The sequence below is a fragment of the Triticum aestivum genome, chromosome 3D, assembly GCF_018294505.1.
Source record: "Triticum aestivum cultivar Chinese Spring chromosome 3D, IWGSC CS RefSeq v2.1, whole genome shotgun sequence".
NCBI lineage: Eukaryota > Viridiplantae > Streptophyta > Magnoliopsida > Poales > Poaceae > Triticum > Triticum aestivum.
The window spans coordinates 6458082-6470557 of record NC_057802.1 but is presented as its reverse complement, the minus strand read 5'-3'; the positions used below and the strand labels follow the sequence as shown (position 1 = coordinate 6470557).

The following is a 12476-nucleotide window of genomic DNA, read 5'->3' as shown; positions in this document are numbered from 1 at the left end:
TACTAAAAAATACGGTCAATATGGTCACTATATACGTGTTGAGATGATTATACGGTCACCGCAGATCGTATCGATCTGTATTTCATCTATTTGACTGGTCAAACTATCCGCATGTTGCCTCATCAGCTCATTTTCTCCGCGGGTCCTACCTGTCAGTGGGTGGGAGAAAGAAGTAGAGCGAAAAATAAAATGATGCACAAGCGTGGATTCGAGAACGCGAGACCACATGCTCGAGTGCCAATAGCCTAACTAGCTGCACCAGTGTCACTTTGTGGTTACCTAGTTTTAAGTTCCCTGTCAACGTGTACATGTATGCTCGCATCGATCAATCAACGGCCGGCCGGACCGGCGGAGCTTAGTTAGATGCCGATCCAACGATGGCAGCTATACGATGATTTACAGTTTGGATGGACCGGCTCGCGCCTCACGCAGGAGTCTAAACAAGGGGAGTACTTTTGAACTGATTAACAGCTAGCTCTTCTTATTAAGTACTAGCAGTATCTCTGAATCTGAGACGGAGCGGGTCCGTCCACCCCCATTGATCCATCTCGTTCGTCACATGCCATGCGCATAGCTGCTTCCCAATGCCTCGTCTGTTTGTTGAAATGGAATGAAAAAATGGAATCTCGTCAAGTAGCAGCTAGGTAGCTGCATCGCTGCACGACTGATCCACGCATGCATCACGCGCTTAACCGCGGTACTTAGTTCATTATTCAACTACTTCAACAGAAGCTGGAAGTTGTCATGTGAGTAGTGAACTACTGGGAGCATTTAACTCAACACGTATATAAAAAAACCTCAACACCTATATACTGGAAGCTTTTAACTCAACACGTATATATTTCAACTACTGGAAGCTTTTAACTCAACACCTATATATTTCAACTACTGGAAGCTTTTAACTCAACACCTATATATTTCAACTACTGGAAGCTTTTAACTCACGTGACAGTTTCCACGCAACAGGTAAAAGTTTTCACTAGCTAAAGGACAACCCGAGAGCAGTGCAGCTGGTTAGGCGGCTTGCACATATGCGAGAGCTCTGGGGTTCGAATCTCTATTCTTGCTTAATTTTATTTTCGCTCTGCTTATTTCTCCCACCCACTGACAAGTAGGACCCACATAGGGCTGAGAGAAAAAAAATGAGCTGACGAGATTGTTTGACTGGTCAAATATATGAAATACGGAGCTATACTATTTGACAGTGACCGTATAATCATCTCAACATGTATATAGTGACCGTATTGACCGTATTCTTAAGTATAGTGACCAAAGTGAGCGTATACGATAAGTCCAATGACCATCAGTGCATTTTGCTCATTCCTGAAAAGGACTAAGGATATGTTTCTCGTTTATGGAGGTGACAAAGAGCTCGTCGTAAATGGTTACGTCGATGCAAGCTTTGACACTGATCCGGATGACTCTAAGTCACAAACCAGATGTGTAATTATATTGAATGGTGGAGCTGTTAGTTGGTGCAGTTCCAAGCAAAGCGTCGTGGCGGGATCTACGTGTGAAGCGGAGTACATAGCCGCTTCGGAAGCAGCACACGAAGGAGTCCGTATGAAGGAGTTCATATCCGATCTAGGTGTCATACCTAGTGCATCGGGTCCAATAAAAATCTTTTGTGACAATACTGGAGCAATAGCCTTGGCAAAGGAATCCAGATTTCACAAGAGAACCAAACACATCAAGAGACGCTTCAATTCCATCCGTGATCAAGTCAAGGAGGGAGACATAGAAATTTGTAAAATACATACGAATTTGAATGTTGCAGACTCGTTGACTAAGCCTCTCTCACGAGCAAAACATGATCAGCACCAAGACTCCATGGATGTTAGAATCATTACTATGTAATCTAGATTATTGACTCTATTGCAAGTGGGAGACTGAAGGAAATATGCCCTAGAGGCAATAATAAAATTGTTATTTATATTTCCTTATATCATGATAAATGTTTATTATTCATGTTAGATTTGTATTAACCGGAAACTTAGTACATGTGTGGATACATAGACAAACAGAGTGTCCCTAGTATGCCTCTACTTGACTAGCTCGTTAATCAAAGATGGTTAAGTTTCCTAACAATAGACATGTGTTCTCATTTGATGAACGGGATCACATCACTAGAGAATGATGTGATGGATAAGACCCATCCGTTAGCTTAGCAGTTTATTGCTATTGCTTTCTTCATGACTTAAACATGTTCCTATGACTATGAGATTATGCAACTCCCGAATACCGGAGGAACACTTAGTGTGCTATCAAACGTCACAACGTAACTGGGTGATTATAAAGATGCTCTACAGGTGTCTCCGATGGTGTTTGTTGAGTTGGCATAGATCAAGATTAGGATTTGTCACTCCGTGTATCGGAGATGTATCTCTGGGCCCTCTCGGTAATGCACATCACTATAAGCCTTGCAAGCAATGTGACTAATGAGTTAGTTACGGGATGATGCATTACGGAACGAGTAAAGAGACTTGCCGATAACGAGATTGAACTAGGTATGAGGATACCGACGATCGAATCTCGGGCAAGTAACATACCGATGGCAAAGGGAACAACGTATGTTGTTATGCGGTTTGACCGATAAAGATCTTCGTAGAATATGTAGGAGCCAATATGAGCATCCAGGTTCCGCTATTGGTTATTGACCGGAGATGTGTCTCGGTCATGTCTACATAGTTCTCGAACCCGTAGGGTCCGCACGCTTAACGTTCAATGACGATTTGTATTATGAGATCACAGACATGACGAGGAGTCTTGAAATGGCCGAGAGGTAAAGATTCATATATTGGAAGGTTGCATTCGGACATCGGAATGGTTCCGAGTGATTCGAGCATTTTTTCGGAGTACCGGGAGGTTACCGGAACCCCCCGGGGAAAGATTGGGCCTATATGGGCCATAGGGAAGAGGGGAGGCAGCCCACAAGGGGCAGCCGCGCCCCCTCCCTATAGGGAGTCCGACTTGAACTAGGGAAGGGGGCGCGCCCCCCCTTTCCTTCTCCTCCTCCTCTCCCTTCCCTCTTTCCCCCTCTCCGGAAAAGGAAAGGGAGTCCAACTAGGATTGGGAGTCCTAGTTGGACTCCCCTCTATGGCGCCCCCCTAGGCCGGCCGCCTCCTCCTCCCCTCCTTTATATACGGGGGAGGGGGGCACCCCAAAGGCACAACAAGCCTTCTCCTAGCCGTGTGCGGTGCCCCACTCCACAGTTACACACCTCGGTCATATCGTCTTAGTGCTTAGGCGAAGCCCTGCGCCGTTAACTTCATCATCACCGTCGCCACACCGTCGTGCTGACGGAACTCTCCCTCGGCCTCAACTGGATCAAGAGCTCGAGGGACGTCATCGAGCTGAACGTGTGCTGAACGCGGAGGTGCCGTATGTTCGGTACTTGGATCGGCTGGATCGCAAAGACGTTCGACTACATCAGCCGCGTTACTTAACGCTTCCGCTTTCGGTCTACGAGGGTACGTGGACACACTCTCCCCTCTCGTTGCTATGCATCTTCTAGATAGATCTTGCGTGATCGTAGGAATTTTTTTGAAATATTGCGTTCCCCTACAGTGACCGTGCACCGTGTACCTCGTCGACTACGCCTGCTTCCGCACCAAACCCTGCCACCGCGCTCATCCCAGACTTCCGCATGGTGTTCGAGCACTCTTGCAAGTTCGCCTGCTCATGGGAGGGCTATAAGGATAGAAGCCCACCTCAAGCCCAACAACACCACCGCTAGGCTCCACCGTGCCACCGCCATTGTATCCATGGTAGACGGCAGGACCGGCCACAACACCCACAGGCTTGCCGCCACGTCGCTCGGAAGCTGCTCAAGAAAATGCCCAATGGGAAGAAGATAAACATTCACTCATTGACAAGTACCCCTCTGTAAAGAAATATAAAAGCTTTTAGATCACTAAAGTAGTAATCTAAACGCTCTTATATTTCTTTACAGAGGGAGTAGGACACACCTCTCATTTGCCACCTCAGTTGGTCAAAGTATTTGTGTTTGGTCTTTGTCACATCAGCCCAACAGGTGGGCCATACCTGGCGGATTCGCTGTTTTCACGAGCTCAAACGCAGTGGCGTTGCCAGGATCAGAAATCCGTGACGTCATTTCAAATCTATGATGTCAAATACCTGTGTTTTTATCAATTTTATATAAAAAGTTACATGATTTCTACTTATGTACTCCCTCCGTAAACTAATATAAAAGCGTTTAGAATACTAAAATAGTGATCTAAACACTCTTATATTAGTTTACAGAGGGAGTACAAAGGATTTGCCAAAAACCTGTGTAGTCAATTGACCACCCTCCTCTCAACGTGGCTTCGCCACTGCTCAAACGGCCATCATTGCTTTGATTAGCCTAAGAAATAGTGGTTCGCTGTGAGTTAACACAAAAGCGGCACCAATCTGTTATCCTAACCTCAACTATAATGGTTTTGAGTGATTACCTCGTCCAATGATAAAGAGCGGAGAAAATAATAACATGATAAAACAAAGTGCTGCGCTCGACCGGCACTAAACCTTGGTGACGTATGATTAATGCGCATATGTTTATTTTCTTTGTTCGTCGGCCAAAAGAAGAATATTCAGATATCAACATTGAATGGTTGGTGTACATTCAAGGGTCCATCAGCGGCGTTCCTTCCAACAGAAAACGACATATATAACAAAATAAGTGTGAAGAACCATCGTCGATCCAAAAAATTGAGAAGTATGTTGTATACTATACCAACATCCAGAGAACCTGTTGCATGCAGTTTTTCCCTCTAATTATAAATAAACCGGCCGCCCAGGCCAGGCATGCATTGCATGCATACTGGTTCAACTCATCTCAAAATATACAATTTCTTCTTGGACGCCAATATATAGCCAGCGACCGAGTTCGTCAACCATGATGGCATTTGCGAACGGCGAGATGGCAATTTCCAAAGCTGCCATGGCAGTTTATTTAACAGTTTAAATCGCGGGAGTTTTAGTTGTAAAACCGCCACCGTCCGACGGCTCTGGCGGCGAACGTTCACCGTAGCTATTCCGTTGTTTAATTAATCACAATTGGCACCGTGCTACGTACCATTGAACCCAGCGATGATTGATCAATTAATCGATGAGACCAAGCGGCAGGTGTTAGTTGGAATCCAATCCACATAAACAACGTCAGATCACCGGCAAGAAGCCGCCGTCCATGCAACCGCGTCGTGAACCGCCGGTTCCAGTGCCTACAAGAATAAGAAGCAAACCCACTCCAGCTGCATCTTCCATTGATTCCTGCTCCTCCTTCCATCGCTTCCTTGTTGTGCTAGCTATTACGTACTACCATATATCTTCTTGACTGGGAGATCACACGCTCGGTTTATTCGTTAGCAGGTTCGGTACAATCGATGTCGTCTGCCGTCTCATTGCAGTCGACGATGCGGCCGGCAGCCCCAGGACTTGGGCGCCAGCTCCACGGGTCGCCGCCCTGCCATGGTCCGGTGCTGCGACCGAGGAGTCCGCGGGCGGTGCCGACGGCGACGGTGCGTTGCAGCGCGTTCCGCCGGGACCACTACGGGGGCGCGCTGGCGGACGAGGGCATGACGGTGCTCCGGCGGAGGATCCGGGAGGCGCGGATGGCCGAGACCAACTACGAGGCGCCGCCGGGGTGGGCCGCCTGGGAGAAGCGCTACTACCGGGCGTATGTCTCCGATGTGTCCACGCTCGCCGGCGCTCTGCAGTTGCTGGCCATGGATACCAGGCCCGGCGTCGCGGCTGCTGTTGCCGCGCTGGTGCTCGCCGGAGTGCCGGTGTCCGCCGTCTTCGCGCTGCACCTCCTCGGGCAGGCGGCGGGTTCCGTTTTGCACCTCGTTTCTTGATTGACTATCATTCATTCGCCCGCAGTGTGTGCTATCTGTGTCTATAGATAATTAGATACACAGTGCAATGGAGATATGTAATTCTTTTGGCTTTAGCTTAGTCGATTACGCATACATGCAGATTAATAGTACTAGTACTTTTTTCTTGTTGCACTGGTTTCAGCGAGCTAATAAAGTCAATGAGACAGCTTGTCAAATGGCCTGCTTCAACGACCCAAAGTCTAATGCTTTGTGGAATGTGATAACAACACCAGGCTGATCACTGACTATTGGCTCGCTGAAACCAGTGCAAAGTATATAATGACCCATATATAGTGATTTCAGTGATTCCTATTTCATATTTTGTAAAAGATTGAGACCGATTATTTCAAAGGAGTGTCATACACATTTTTGTAAGTGATTCCAGTTTCATATTTCACAAATTTCAGTGAAACTAGGTATTTTAAGAGAGTGACTAGTCTAAAAAATTCAAATTATATCACATATTTGAAAAGAAAAATGATTTCAAAAGTGGTTATTTCCAGTATTTCATAGATTGAATTGCTAACTTCAGCAATTGTAGTAGGTTATTTCAATTATTTCACAGATTGGATCACCAATTTCACAAATTGAAATAACATTTTCGCACACTGCAAAACAAATTCCATCACATTCAATTTCACGAATTGTACTCCATCCATTCCCTTATATAAGCCCACTTCGTTTTTCGTGTCAAACATTGACTTATAATTTTGGTCAACAAAATATGGATTATATGTCATAAAAAATATAGCATCGGAAAGTTCTTTGAAATGTGCATTCAATGAAATAATTTTTGTGACACATAACTCACTTTTTGTTGGTAAAATTACTGGTTAAAGTTAGACATAAAAATATGAAGTGGCCTTGTAGATCTCCTCGACTATAGTCGCAAACCTCTTAGATGTGTTGACCGCCATGCTTTCTACACCGATGATCAGTGTATGACACATTAGTAGTATCATCATATTCCACAGATATTTTGTGCACTTGATATGCCCAACTGATTATCTTGTCACAAAGTGTAAGAATGCACACTTTCAATGATCACAACTTTATTTGTGAGTGCACAAACAATGCATTTTGGAAAGCTTCATTGACACATGTGATGCAACTTGAATTGATAATATAGCCTCGGCACTTCACTGCGGCGTATGTGATCTGTGGTGACACAATGGTGCCTTTGGCAAACATTTTAGTAGAGGTGGACACCTTCCGATGCAGTGTCATGGGCAACAACCTCAACGTTTCTGGTTAGTCTCCCTCCGTTCTGAAATATAGGTCGCTGGGGACCTTGTTCCGACTTGGTGAAAACATGCAAATTGACCTTAATACCAATCCGCCCCCATCTTCTTCCTTAGCCCGTCTTCTACCTCCGCCTCCGCCCTCCACCTCTAGTAGATGCATGTGTATGTAAAAAATCACACCAATATTTTACCGATCACAATGACACCTCACGCTATGATAAAAGTCTTACAAAATATATTTTGAGGCCATGGTTGAGCAAGAACAAGGAGGGGACAACATCAAAACATGCAAACATTTAGTAATATAGAAAGTTTTTTGGAAACTACACCGGTTAAAACTAGTCTCACACAGTTGCAAAAATTATTTTCTTTGTTGGGGGGGGGGGGGGGGGGGGGGGGGGGGGGCATTGCCCCCTAGGTTGAATGAAAGTTGTAGGTTATATAATAGTGCTAAAAAAATTCTCTCGTTGCTAGGTTTATATAATAGTGTTGGTCTTGAATGTGGGCAGTTTCTACATTGAGTCACCGGAAAAAAAGTGTGCAGGTGTAAGCCGTGAAACGGCTGATAGACCTCACGTCCTCGAGGCAATAGGCACAATTGGCATGTGCCAACCCTGCTATGCAGTCCGCTGGACCGTAAGCCGTGTAGGCAGTTGGAACGATCCCCGATCTCCTCAACTGCAGTGGCGAACTCCCGACATGTTCACCGCATGCTTGCTGAACAAGTAATGAGTGCACCGCACGATAACAATATCAGCCTATTCCGCTAATATCTTGTGGGCATGTGATGCCCGATTAATTATCTTGTCAAAAAGTTTAAGATTGCACACCATGTCAATGATGATCACTTATTTACGTGCCCACGGACAACATATGCCTCTTGGAGAGCTTCATTGATGCATGTGCTGCAAACTGGAAGTGTTCGTATCGCCTCTGCAACAACACTAGGGCGTATGTGATCTTTTCTGCCACAACGGTGTTCGTCCACCAATCTCTCTCCTTCCTCTGTTTTCAACCATGGGCCTCCTGATTTCCAATTAGCTGATGCCATGTTAGCCTGTAGGTTCTAATCCGTGACATTGAGTCCGTAAGTGTAGCATCTCTCTTACAGAATTTACAGAGGATACAATCCTCTGTAAGTCAAAATTTCTATTCCCATGTCTAGTAAATGTCATTTCTCTTCCCTTTTTCAAGAACCCCGTGAATCGGAATTTCTCCTTAAACCGTCCATACATATACCACGTACTTGCAGTATATCACGTTGGGTGGAAACCGTCTGGCTAAATGGCGCGTGAATTACTCACACAACGCGTCACACTTATTCACACCATGTGATCATCGTCAGAGGTGATCAAGTGGATATGAGAGCTGCAAATGGATGACTCGATTGATAGCAGCTGGTCGATATGGACGTCTCTGCTTGCCGGTGCTAGCTATATATCCCTAGTAGCATTAGACTTTTCGAGAGCTCTTTTTGGGCCGAGGACTAATTCGTGGATTGATCAATTAAAAAACCTAGAAAAGAGCCTCGAGGTAGCTGGGCGATGAGACGGTGACATATAATCAGAGAAAGAAAAATGATAAACCCACGTACAGTAGGTGATCGCTGGTTCCACCGGCGGCCAGCACACGATTTCTCGTGATGTACGCGATGATTAATTAATGTGCACGTGTTTATTGATATCTTCGTTGGCTGAAAAAAGAATTCACATCGATCCAGAATGCATAGCATCTTCTTCCAACAGTGCATCATATGAAGTCAAAATTGATCACTGAAAAAGCGTCGATAAATCGACGGGTTGGTATATATAGACGTCTCCGATGTGTTATCCTATGGTAGCTAGAAGCATTATACTCTCCCTCTATATCAAAATGTAAGATGTTTTTGATTTTGCATAGGGCATAAAAAACGTCGTGGTACATTTTGTTATAGAGAGCGTACTTTGCAATGCATGGATGAATGAACTAATTAGCCTTTTCTAGTAGGATACTTGGATGAATTATGATTTAATTAAATTCGAGGTACTACTGTACTTGTAGGATACTTGGATGAACTATGATTTAATTAAATTCGAGGTACCCTGTACCTCCGTCCTGGTTTATTAGTCTCACCCGTATCTAGGGTCATATTTTGACTATGATTTTAATTAATAAAATATAAGTTATACATAAAAAAAATAATATTGTCAAAAACTACGTTCAAATATAAATCCAACGATATATTTTTTGATGACATGTATTAATATTTTGATAGTTAAATATATGGTCAAATTTTGACATAAAATACGAAGAGACCAATAAACTAGGGTGAAGAAAATGACAGAATAGTTCAACCCAAGTGTTGCGACTCGACAGGCCCTATACGTTGGTGACGTATGCGATGATTATGATCATCTGCGCATGTATTCTTAGTCAATGAAATTTAGAATTCAGGTCGATGCAAAAAAAAAAAAGTTGGTGTATTCAGCATGTCCGGTCAACGGCGTTCCTTCCAACAGAAAGTGATAAAGGAAAAAAAATAATCAATCTTACTCTATATGAAGTCCGAAATCCATTGCGGAAGACCGGCGTCGTTGATCATACAAATTAATTTAGTAAGTGTATATACCCATCCAGAGAACATGTTGCTTGGACTTTTTTCTTAAAATTATTATCCCGCCGCCCAGGCCCCAGGGTGTCGAGGCACTACCAGTTCAACTCATATCAAAATGATATATACTCTTTTTAATTATCGAGGCCCTACCAGTTCAACTCATCGATGATTGATCATTTAATCGATGAAACTGAGAGGTGCGCGGTAGGCAGGCAGGTGTTAGTTGGAATCCTTCGTGGTTGCCGTGTTGTTGCTTAACGAGCTAGCTACGTGATTACCACAATTAAACAACGAGATTCCAAATCACCGGACAAAACCCGCCAAGGATAACCGTCCATGAAACCGCGTGAATTCTCTGTACCACTACCTATAAGACGCAACACCCACTCGACCTGCATCTCTCGCCATTATTCATTACTCACCTCCATTGCTTCCTGCTCCTAGCTCCCTCCGTCTCTTTCTTGGTGTCTCATCTTCTTGTGCGAGAGATCACACGTTCCTTTCATTCTTCAACCAATTCGATTCCATCGATGTCGTCTGCCCTCTCCTTACCGGCGACGGTGCGGCCGGCATCCTCCGGGCTTGGGCGCCAGCTCTACGGGTCGCCGCCGCGCCACGGTCCAGTGCTGCGACCGAGGAGGCCGCAGGCGGAGCCATGCCACGGTCTGCTGGCGCTGCGACCGAGGACGAGGCGCTGCGGCGCTTTCGGGCAGGACCACTACGGTGGCGCGCTGGTGGACGAGGGCATGGCGGTGCTCCGGCGGAGGATCCGAGAGGCGCGGATGGCCGAGACCAACTACGAGGCGCCGGCGGGATGGGCGGACTGGGAGAAGCGCTACTACCCGGCCTACGTCTCCGACGTGTCCGCGCTCGCCGGAGCGCTGCAGCTGCTGGCCATGGGCACCAGGCCTGGCGTCGCTGCGGCCGTAGCCGCGCTGCTGTTCGCCGGCGTGCCGGTCTCCGCTCTCGCAGTCCTGCACTTCCTCGGTCAGGCGGCGGAATCCGTTCTGCACCATGTTTCTTGATTGATTCATCATTCATTCGTACGCAGTGTGTGCTCTACGTGTCTCTATAGTTTATACATAGACAATGGAAAGGAGATACCCAATTCTCTAGGTCTATGGACCAAACTGACCATCCGCGTAAGTTTTGTGACCCTATTTATCCTCTTTTTTTGGCAGTGTGTAGTACCACTTTTTTTTTGAGACGATGTTTGACGCATGATTGGCCCCTACGATGCTGGGCTGGAGTACAGAAGTGGGCCGAACCCGAGGTACCACGACTTTCAGGCACTACGAGCAATATATTATATATATATCAGAAATCGCTAGTTAGAGGGTATTCCTCACAAACGTCACTCACACCTTCTATGATTGTGACAAGTGGCGCACTGCATGTGCGTCACTTGTGGCAACCTAGGAGTTTTGTCCATTTTCGTGTATTCATTTTTAAACATTTAATCTCTTGAACCACGTGTTCAAATCAGGAACCTTTTTCACTATTCAGTTTCCCGTGTCGAGATCTTCGAAACTATATCTCGTATTTTCTCGCAAAAAAAAACTATATCTGATGTTAATAAGTTTCGATGACTTTTTTGACAAAAAAAAAATAAATTAGAAAAAAAGAAAACCTGATTTTTTTTACAAAAAACTGAAGAAAAGAAAAACATAAAACAAAAGCCGTTGTGCTTTTCACTTTTTTGAGGAAGCAGAGACTGTGCTTCTCACGGAAGTATAGATTGTGTCTTTTCATTTTCGGGAAGCATGTTACTATGGGAATTGGTTCAGATATATTTTATTTTTTTTAAGTTAAAGATATATTTTAATTGATAATATCTTATGGAATATGGATGTTTAAATCAATAATATGTAGACAAAAATTGAAAATACATGCAATTCATTGTATTGTACTCACTCCGTCCCATAATATAAGATCGTTTTTACGCTAGTGTAGTGTCAAAAACGCTCTTATATTATGGGACGGAGGGAGTATTATTTTATAGGTGTAAACTATTTATTGAATATACCAAATATAATACTAGGGTGCATGTTGAGTTGTGGAGGTCATCCCTCATTTTTTTCCTTTAGTGGCTACTGTGGTTGTGCCAGAGAGAGACATATGACGGGCGTTGGGGTCAAACTCAGATGATTCTTCAATCTTCTTTGTATTTCTATTTCTTGGCTGGTGATCAGATGTGCAAAGGCTAAAGTCATGTTTTTTTTCAGTTTTGGCAGGTCGGTATGTACGTGACTTGTACAATGATCATTATGAAAAAATAATAATGAAATAAGGCCAATCGTTCCTGGCCCGTTGGGCCATTATTTTCAGGTTGTCTATCTGTGGTTGCAATACGTCATTATACCTCTAAGGCCATTTCTTGCCCGCTGTAAAACTTAACTCGTCCTTGCTTATTGGACCGGCCCAACACTGTAGTTTCGTGTGAGTTTTATTTCTATATGTTTTTCCTTTTTATGGGGTTTGCACTGCTTGCATAGGTTTTCTTCTGTTTATTTTTGGTTCCTTAGTTTTACTTTTTCTTTGATTTCCATGGTTTCTCCTTTTTTCAACACATGTCTACTTTTTTCATGCACATTGTACATTTTCCATAAAAATATGGAACATTTTCTATACACATTTCATATATTTCAAATACATAATTTATATTATTTCAAATATATGTTTGGATATCTACAGATATTGTACATTTTTCATATACATCTGAATCTTTATTTATGTACATATTTTTGGACATTTTTATGAATA

At 44.1% G+C, this 12476-nt stretch overlaps 2 protein-coding genes across 2 annotated transcripts; both read left to right on the top strand.

Annotated features, from left to right (window-relative positions):
* Positions 1-5201: 5201 nt before the first annotated feature.
* Positions 5202-6100, top strand: LOC123073664 (uncharacterized). Its single transcript, XM_044496726.1, has one exon. The coding sequence runs from the start codon at positions 5385-5387 to the stop codon at positions 5853-5855; it is 471 nt and encodes a 156-aa protein (XP_044352661.1). The 5' UTR covers positions 5202-5384; the 3' UTR covers positions 5856-6100.
* A 4023-nt stretch (positions 6101-10123) lies between these two features.
* Positions 10124-10893, top strand: LOC123073663 (uncharacterized). The gene has a single exon (XM_044496725.1). It carries the CDS (start codon positions 10244-10246, stop codon positions 10736-10738), a length of 495 nt encoding a protein of 164 aa, XP_044352660.1. The 5' UTR covers positions 10124-10243; the 3' UTR covers positions 10739-10893.
* Positions 10894-12476: the final 1583 nt, after the last annotated feature.

What these genes read in the sequence shown, in the direction of transcription:
- LOC123073664 (XM_044496726.1), top strand. Translation starts at nt 5,385, where the DNA reads ATGTCGTCTGCCGTCTCATTGCAGTCGACGATGCGGCCGGCAGCCCCA.
- LOC123073663 (XM_044496725.1), top strand. Translation starts at nt 10,244, where the DNA reads ATGTCGTCTGCCCTCTCCTTACCGGCGACGGTGCGGCCGGCATCCTCC.